Here is a 10200-nt window from a genome sequence, read left to right on the forward strand (position 1 = left end):
TACATTACCTTACAACGTATTGATGATCGTCGGGTGACGTCAGGACGGGCCCAGGTATGAAAAAAGCACATGTGCAGAGAATGACGCATCCCCAAGGTCACCATCGCTACGACACGTCCGGAAACTAGGTGAGTTGGCGGCTCTCACCAAACACGGCTTGGCAACATGCGAACAGCGTAGTGGGCCTGAGACTGTTCACGACCGGAACACCGCAATTGGCTGTACAGAACGAACAACTGAACGGCCATATTTGGTCATTTAGTCATCCCATATATTTACGCAGACGCTCTGTATGTTTTGTGCTGACAATACAGCCGTGTCCCGAGTTCTCTGTCTTCTCCCTATCGCATAGTCTGGCAGGCTCAGTGCAGGCATAACCAGTAGACGGCCACCCAAGTCACAATAAAGGTGCAGAGGAATTGTGAGTTATTGCTCCTTTCTGAGTTACCCGCAGTCTGCTGGTATTATGAGGAGATTTGAAAATTTTATACACGCGAGTTAATCTTACTGCTAGTCAACCGCTCATATCCAAACGGTTCATCCGGGAAGTCAGTTGTTTAAATCTCTCCGGAGCTCCTGGAGATGACCACTGTTGAAAACTGAACAGTTGCGAGTTCTTCGCTTCCCGACATACGCTGACCTAATGAACATTTTGAATGGAGCTTCCACATCGCACGACGCCACCAAGTGCACAACTCGCCAAAAAGGCATATAAGTCATCTCCAAGCGGACTGCACATTAAAAAACAGGCTTCATGTAGCTGCAGTACCTAAACACATATGTGACCTTATAAGGTGGCATTGGTTAACTCCGGATAATTTCCAAGAGTATCACCGTGACGAACTTGTAACGTTAGCTTTGGGACATTAATACCACTCCTATCATCAACACTAATTGACTTTCTCAGATTAGTTACAGATGAATCGGGCTACTAATGCACGCTTTATTTTCTTCGGGTCACTTTCTGGCATAACACCAACAAAACAGCTCCTGCTTCAAATGAGTATTTATTTATTTATTTATTTATTTATTTATTTATTTATTTATTTATTTATTTATTTATTTATTTATTTATTTATTTATTTATTTATTTATTTATTTATTTATTTATTTATTTATTTATTTATTTATTTATTTATTTATTTATTTATTTATTTATTTATTTATTTATTTATTTATTTATTTATTTATTTATTTATTTATTTATTTATTTATTTATTTATTTATTTATTTATTTATTTATTTATTTATTTATTTATTTATTTATTTATTTATTTATTTATTTATTTATTTATTTATTTATTTATTTATTTATTTATTTATTTATTTATTTATTTATTTATTTATTTATTTATTTATTTATTTATTTATTTATTTATTTATTTATTTATTTATTTATTTATTTATTTATTTATTTATTTATTTATTTATTTATTTATTTATTTATTTATTTATTTATTTATTTATTTATTTATTTATTTATTTATTTATTTATTTATTTATTTATTTATTTATTTATTTATTTATTTATTTATTTATTTATCTATTTATCTGTCCATCCCATTCCGTCTGTCTGTCTATCTTCCATCCATCCATCCGCTCATCTGTCAATGGGCTAATGAATCAATTAATGAATGACTCAGTCAACTAGTCAGACAATCAATCGATCCAACAAGCAAGCAGGCAAGAAGTCAACCAAACAATCAAGCAGTAAATCGACAAGTCCATTTGGTCAATCAGCGAATCACGCGAAAGTTCACTGATTCATTCACTCATTAATCGCGTAGTCTAAGAAGGCCACAGACCAGACTGCATTCCTATTGATTACTGAAAATTCTACCAACTAACCCAAAATCTGTTCATTAAATTTCGCACCGAAATAACAAGTTCAGCGGCGTTTTTATCCTTATCGTGAGCAGTATGATTCGTCAGGGAAATTCAGTGCCACCTTTTGAAGCAAAATGCATGAGAGCTTGAATTTGCATCCGAAACCTCGGACAGAGGGGGTAGTTCTGTCTCAGACATTTTTGGGTGGGCCTCTAAATTTATGTGTGTCTGAGCTTGTGCCTTCAATCGTGTTCTGCTTTCTTGAAATTCTTGGTGAAACGTTATACACATTCCATTCGATGTGGATGGCACGCACCACTGTTTGGGACACGCGAGATTCTGGTTCTGTTGAGCAAAGGCAGGTCATTTCATGACTGCGAAATCATACTGTCCAACCTACTTGCCCAGGCTGCGTTTTGAGAAGACTGCTCATTTCATGAAACGAAAAAATAATTGGAATGGATTGACAAACAACTAAGTGGATCAACAAAGATGCAAAGAATCTGCCGTTTTAGAACTGAGAACAAGCTATATAGATAACATGGAATTCTAACCGTTCGGTTTGCTATGCGTCTCCTTCCAGAAGTTATATTTTGGAGTATGCCGCTGTGAGTAGTCATATAAAGCAAAAACAGTGGTACTGCAAATGCATTTCAGCAGTTACAATTCACAGTCCCATAATCTTAATTTGCACCTGTAACGGTGGTCGTGCTACAGTTAACGAAAGAATGAAATGGAAAAGTCAAATGGAGCAAAATATATGTATAATGTGAGAAATATACCACAGTGAAGTAGTTAGGGGAAAATGGTTTCACGCCACTTGTCACGTTAGGAGGTTGGTCGCGCCCTCAGAGTTACCGACTTAAACAAACACATCAGAGGCTCGTGATAAAAAACAGGCATAACCGTTGACACTCACGTTATTTGCAAAAGGTCAAATAGATCCAATGAAAGCTTTTACGAGCCGCGTACTTGTGACCGCCACAACGGTGTCCATCACACACGACGATCTGCGAGGCTTAACTCCATAAAAGCGAAAATTAAACGAAGTAGAACGGTGCATAATGGCACTTATTTGATGCTGTCGGTGCATACATATTCTGCCAGTGTGTATTACATTTCACCTATAATCATTTCGATTGCAGTTGTTCATAGACCCCAAATAGCTAAGGGTCACTCGAGGCACACACACAAGTAGGCAGAAGCGATCAACGTAACCTCTTTTAAAAGTAATTTACTTAATTTCATTCAGTAGCATAAAAACAGGGCGATACAACAAGGGAAAGGGTGCTAACGACGTTGTCTGCACAAAGGGGCATCTTACATTTGGGCCGCCTTCTGTGAATTCACTGTATACATTTTCACCAACTTTCATTCGACGAAGTTTTGAGTAGGTGTTATTCAGGAGGTTCCAGAATACAGAATACACTTCACCCAGGTAGTGAGTGGGAATCAAGCTGGCAACCTTCATGCAGAAGTGGGTAAAATCACCACCTGGATATTTCCTACCCTAATCCCTATCCTTAGGTCAAGTTTTTTTTATCCGTAATGAAACGTTGAAAGTAAGTTTTACTAGGGAGTGAACAGTAGAGTGGACCACTAAGAATCTCTTGACGAGACACAAATTTAGTTCCAATGTTTTAAAAAGTAAAAAAAAGTGCAAACCGAGACGAGAAAATTGGCATTTTTTACCAAATCAAAATTTCCCTCGAAGCACCAAAAAAGTTAACAGGCTGTGAACTCTACACAATGAGTAAAGTATGGATTTGTTTTCCGGTATGCTATGGGTCTTGAGTCGCAAACGATCACATGCAGTTAAAGGTCCCGTAGTCCACCCTAAACAACCCAAAACAGCTTATCTTGACCTAGACGGTTGATACAGAATGTGTCGTGTTATCCTTGGCCTTCCGTAAAATCAAGTAAATCGTGTACGCTATCGTGGCGAATGGTTGAAAGGCCACTACTATCTCTGATCTTTTTTCACTTTTCAGCTAATAACTCCGTGAAGAAGTTGAGGCTACTAGAAGCCTAATGAGAACAAGTGTGAAGTGAAGCGCTCTCATCATAAGATAGAATGCATGAACGTAGTGAAGTGATTTCAACTGTTACGAACTTATTTGCTAGAAAGGAAGGGATCAGCAAAGCTGGTCACACATTTAGAGTGATAGTGCTTCCAGTTCAGATGTCCTTTTGACAATGAACATGTACCTCAAATATTTTGTGATAACTGACAATACAAGATTAAGTTGAAATACGGAGCTGAAAGAACGTCCGGTCTCATGCCATTACAATTTGTGACGTACTTTAGAGATAATTTCATGATTTAAATAGACTGCAAGAACCTGAGCTGACGTGTTGGCTAAAAGGAAAGAGAAGTTTGGAGTACAACAAAGTAAAAAATGTTTTCTTTATGTAGTACATCATTTGTGGAGTCTGCTACTCGGTGCAGCGAGACTGTTCTGATTTCGCTTGTATCGTGACATTCCAACCACGTGCCTGGTTTTCTCTCCCATCGTCATAGTTCGCTTGGTTCACACTCGGTTCAACCCCATATTCGCAATCACTTTGCCGCCTGCCAGCAAAATGTTCAACCTTGCAATCACGCTCCGCTTGTATCTACACGCAGTCTTCTTTCGCCCACGTATTCTCTCACAACCTGTGCCTATACACGCCAGTCCCGGAATATGTTCATGTTACACGCGGGAACTGTGGGTTGCGCATTCTAGCGGGGTCTGAACACATATTTGGTCGTGACCAGTTTGCCGGAATTTTTCTGCAAACTGCGCGTTTTTTGTTAAGTTAGAGTGGTGTAGCAGACCAAGGTATGGTTCAGTTGATCACTCTAAGCTTTTTGTATCATAGTGACTAAACGGAGTTAAAGTGCAGTTTAGAGTTAGGTCGCTAGAGGTATGGTGTAAACTAAAACCAAGTCACCACCATTGGGCTTGAAAGCCATATTACCCGGGGATCCTTCCATGTATCACAACTGCTGTTGAAACCAGTCGATTAATATACAGACTAAGTCTATGGCTGTGTATTTTATAGTCAAGTGAAAAACAAGCTTTGGGACAATAAACCCAGGGCAAATACCGTCCGAGATGAGGTGTTTGCTTGGTTAGGTGGGAGGCTTTATGCAGCGTGTCTAGATATCCGAGGACAACCAATAGCACCACCGGTCAACTGCTCGCAGCCGTACGGTTTGGGCTTGTTGGAGACTGAGGGTTCGAATCTCATGAGATATGTATTACTGTTGATCGTCAATGAGAATGAAACAACTGTACAGTGCCATTTGGCTTTTCAGTGTAGTTTGTTTCATTTACAACATCCAGTACCAACAGGACTAAATACAGCTCAACAGACACGTTGCGATGGACTGAGTGAGTATATTATGACAGGTTCTGAGCACATTTTAGCAGTTTAAAACGTGGTGCAGTGGGATTGTGGTCTTTAGAAACTTTTGAAAAAGGGTTTGCTGAAATCATCCGCGCTCAAATTGCTTATGCATCAGCACTAGGGGAAAAGCGTTAGTATCATTGAGGAATCTGGTCATAAACAGCCTAAAATTGTCTAATGAAAATGGGATGTTTTTGATACTAGGCTCTACCCGATCACTACAAGGGTGAGAGTAGACAGCCGATACCAGCCAGGCATGTCTGGTCACCACCTGCAGCATAAACATATCGAATCTATTGATTGCCACTTTTGTCAGTACCATTAACTGATGGCCATTCAAGAAGGGGCTTAAGGTAACCCGTTGCTGAGTCCCCGGGGGTAACTGATCCCCTAGTTGGGGTGATCGGGTGCAGAATTCAGACGACTTTCATTGGTCATACATGAACATCTAGTTGATAAATGTATGCCTAAGCCCTAGTAGTTGAGGGGCAGTGGTCAACACAGCGGTCAACGAAGCGGTCCTTCATAGCTACCATGTGTTCGTGCATCAGGCTAGGTCGAAAACGAGCAGTTTGGCCATCAGTAAACATCCGGTATATAAAACACCAAGCTTAGAATTGGTTAGAAGGATAGTACAAACCAAGCGGTGTAGAGTGTAGAGAGAGTGTGTGTGCGTGTGTGGAGATTTGCACATGTCCAACCTAGTGTTGTAGCCGAGTAGTTTGGAAACACAGCTGACGTCATCTATACCATCGACCACGTGTTAGTTTCATACCAGTTTCGGTTTTACCGAGGCACAATCACATCCTATCATAAGAGACCTATCCTGAGTTATACGAAGCCAACAGGTCTTCAACGATGGCCTTTTGTCACAGGAGAGTTGACCACAAATTACTGTAATTTGTGATCAAAAGGTGTGCCTATTTTTGTTACCTCACAAGCAAGGCTAACACCAACCAACCAGCATTGGTTTACTTCCCACCGAAGGATAAGAGGAAACGGTGTTTTTCAAATTCACCTATTGTTTCAACCGTATCTCCCTTAGTAAAGTCATGTGTTACATAAGCGATGCCTATTGTCATACCCTCAATGGAGAAAATTGTCGTTACCATGACAACTGAGCATTGTCAGTCCCATTAATGTGGATGTAAAAACAACCAACGGTGACTATTGACGATGCGTCTTCTGTTCGTTGCTAGGATAACGAACTGTGGCCGAAATTTTGTTGTGCTTTTTCACGGTACTCAGGAGCATTAGATACAAAATTGGTATCTCAGCGACCAAGCTGATACGTTGCTTTCTATTTAGATAGAACACCAACCAAATTTGTTTTTCAATGAGAGAATCCCCATCAGCCTCTAGTCACACACAACCTGTGTCGAAGTTTCTTTGTCGTCAGAAGCCCCCGTTGGTAGTTCCTTACCTTCTCCTACATGGTCGATTTAACCAGGATTCAAGACGAACAGGAGCCTAACGGAAACCTGGGAACCGCACTTACCTGATGAACTCCAAGAAGGGAACAACCGGTTGTGGGCTGTCGAGGAGTTTTCAGCAACCCTATGAGTAATGCATAACGTCTATACAATGTATTGCGATATCTCGGATATCAACCCAACCGAAACACGAGGCGGCCTGATGTAGCACCTTCAGTTGTGTAAAAAAAATCATAGACCAGAGATTCAGCTGGGCTCCAATTGAGCAAAGTTCTCGAATTCAACAAGATGTGGGAACAAGTTAAAGCGAGAGGCGTGAAAGGAATGTCTTTGTTAAATTTTTCAAAGTCATTGAATTGCGATATCTCAAACATCGAACCAACCAAAACATGAGCCGGCCTGGTGCAGCATGTTTAGTTGAATAACCTCATAAACAAGAGATTCAGCTGAGATTCAGGTGGTTCTCTCAAGATAACCAAAATGGCATGCAAATGAGTGCATTTTTCAGACAAGTTGGTTCTTTTCAATAGCTCAAATCGCTTTTATAGCGCAGTGAGCAGCAGGTTGGACTGTTTACCGTTCGGATGTGGATGTCAGAGTCATCAACGGTGCTATGCCATCTTTTAGGACACAACAAACCCATAACGAAAAGATTAGGTAGGTGTACTTCTAACAGAGGTGACGTTCTTAGAGAGCTTCCTTCTGATTCAAGGATCTGGCTTATTGAGCACTGCTGATAGGCTATTGTAAGCCCAACATGTACATACGGACCTTCAGACACGGGTGGCTTTATTAAGGCAACCTGATGGGACATCCCAAAGGTGTGTTGTGGCGCTGCACGATTCTCATATGTTAACAGGTGGTTTTTGTTCTGACCAAAGGATCTGTGAGACACAAAAACGCCAAATTTTTAAACGTACCAAACTCCTTCAGTGACTGGAGAATTATCCGGCTTCTATTGTCCAAACACTTTCCATAATATTGCCATGTAGTGCATATTAGTTCTGATGGAAAAGAGTCTTGAATGGTTTGATGGGGTGCTAGTTTGGGGTGGTGCTAAGACTGTGTCGCATCCACCTCCCAGGTTTGTGCATAGTTTATGTCAATCCATTCGAAGCAATTTCCTGTGAATCCTGAATTTGCTGTTCGAGATTACGTATCACCTGCTGGCCAAAAGCCGCTCCAACCTCCTATTCATCATCATCACCATCGGCAAGCATAACGTTGATGTTCAACACTGACGTTTCACTGCTATATATGCCGTTCCAATCTAACCAGCGGCAATGAAAATTTCTATTGGACATTAACGTGACCGTACCCATTATAACCCCAACGAAAACCCAGTGTTCGACCCCTCCTGTGTTTCACAGTGAAAGCTTGGTGTTTCCATTTGTCAACACTAGGGCTTTATTTTCAGGTAGTAATCATGTGGCGGCAAGTCAGTCATACGACTGTTCGACCAGTGCGATGTTATTTTAGACGCCCTTTGATCTTGACCAATAAAGTCAATATGAATATTCGTTTATATTTGCCAGATATAACTTAAGTCGGAGAACGCCGTCTTTACAAACAGTGGCTAAAATATTGATCTTTCAGTGTCCGATTTCATGCCACATTGAATAAGGTAATGGATGACGCTATAGTTGAAGATGAGCAACTTCAAATTCTTGAAGAGGAGAGAAAAACACAAAAGTCTACCACCGGAGAATGAAAAATTTGATAAATACACCAGAACACAATGATTAGTAATAAGAACCGTTGGAGGTTATCAAAAAACACTATTAACAAGCCGAAGTTATCGAAATGAGTAACAATCACAATGCAGCTGAACTAAAATGCGATGGAGCGGTGAGGTGTTAAGTTTGTTTGAAATCTTTTGACAACTTGTACAACACTGAAACTGTACTTGTTGACGATGTTGCAGAATAAAGATGGCAGGAAGGAAGCCTTTACTGCAGAGTTATTTAACGGAAAACACCAACTGGGCAGAGTATTCGACAAGGAAGCAAAACTTTCAAATGCATCTTGTTTATAAAACTCGAATATCCGTCTCCTTCTCGAATGCGTCTTCCTGAACTTTATTGGATACTAGTTGACTTTCGCTCAAACGTAGACGAGTGCTACAAAGCGATTCCACAAATTCTGTAATAAATCTCACTTTTCAATAGACGCCAAGCGCATTCACGAGAAATCCCATACTACTTGCATGCTTCATCAGTAGTATCCGTCGTTACGCAGGTCGCTGTACTGGGCTGTTTGGTTGTTTTGTTCACCGAGTCTGGCATTTTCACTGATTACTTTATTGCTTGCTGTCATGAGACAGGGAATAAGCCCACGTCTAGGACACAATATATCCCCAAAGGGTGGTTAAACGTCAGATCACAGTCTCGTGAAAGGAACTGTGCTACTTTTTTCCTTGTAATAGATCTTAATTTGAATTGATATGATTATAGGTCAAAATTACCGTTTTTAGTAGGTGGGTTGCCTAGATCAGACGATCAAGGTGACCATATAATTCTGTCATTTTACACATGTTTGCTCCGACAAGGTATAACCAAGCGAGATTTGAAGCCCGAAATTCTGTGGGTAGAGCTACTTGTTTATGTCCAGATGCCTGAGAACTTCAAATATTCTGAACTCAAATGTGCTGACCGTGGACTTAGAAACTAGGATTGCCACATCGCAGGTGTTTACACCTTGTTTTGCATGTGAATCCATCAGGTCTCGATGTTCTAGAGCTTTGCACCTTAAAACGAAAGTGTCTTCGGAAAATGAAGTATTTTATTGGTTTTTCATCGCCTTGTAGGTAGAATTATTTATGTAAAACAATCACTGTGGGTCAAACGAACACCTTTTTATACCCAGGTGTTTCTTTGTGAGTAGGTGTAGAATCATTAGAACTTGTTTTCAAACGGGCAGATGAGTCGCACCGCCTTTGCCTGTTGCGACGTTTTGACTTAGGTGATACGCTTGCCCTACACGGCGTTCTTCGACACTCAGTACGTTTGTGTCGGATCGTTAGGTTGCTTACCTAGCCCGACAAGGAGAAATGGTGCATGCTGAACAAAAACAGCACATGACTTACATCGGATGCCACGTGTACACTGCTTCCAACAACTAAGTTTATCTGCCTTAGTACTCGTCTCCGCGGGATATTCGGAAGACGGATCGTAGGGTGTCCCAAGGTCGTGCATCGTTCCAAACTTGTCTTCCATGCCCATTCCCCATTCTTGACCACCATCGAAAGCGAAATTGACGTGATGGGATTTCGAATTGCGCTTTGTAACTTCACCTTCCATAATTTGTCTGGTTGGGTCAAAAGAAAGAGCAGTAAACAGATCAATCAGCAGAGGAATCAAGCACAGTGAGAAATCTAGCAGCCGAGAATATTCCGTAAACAGAGAAAATATATGACCACCTATGGATGAATTGTACTCACTCGCTCGTTTTGCATTCGAATAATGGAAGAGCGATTATTTGTTCGATTGAAGGAACAAGTTAAATTGATTGGTGGTGGCGCTCGGTGCACTCCCTACAATCTCTAATG

At 40.5% G+C, this 10200-nt stretch overlaps 2 protein-coding genes across 2 annotated transcripts in view; one reads left to right on the forward strand and one right to left on the reverse strand.

Moving 5' to 3' along the window:
* T265_11080 (hypothetical protein) overlaps nucleotides 1-10200 on the forward strand; it is a gene marked incomplete at both ends in the record, with an annotated part of 80572 nt that overhangs the window by 53648 nt on the left and 16724 nt on the right. The window lies entirely within an intron of this gene.
* The window catches only part of T265_15338 (hypothetical protein), a gene marked incomplete at both ends in the record, with an annotated part of 5421 nt that continues 4960 nt past the window's right edge, over nucleotides 9740-10200 (reverse strand). Inside the window, one exon of the mRNA XM_009177639.1 lies at nucleotides 9740-9959. Within this exon, the coding sequence (XP_009175903.1) occupies nucleotides 9740-9959 (220 nt within the window). The remainder of the gene's footprint in view (nucleotides 9960-10200) is intronic.

This window comes from Opisthorchis viverrini, assembly GCF_000715545.1.
Source record: "Opisthorchis viverrini unplaced genomic scaffold opera_v5_440, whole genome shotgun sequence".
NCBI classification, from domain to species: domain Eukaryota; kingdom Metazoa; phylum Platyhelminthes; class Trematoda; order Opisthorchiida; family Opisthorchiidae; genus Opisthorchis; species Opisthorchis viverrini.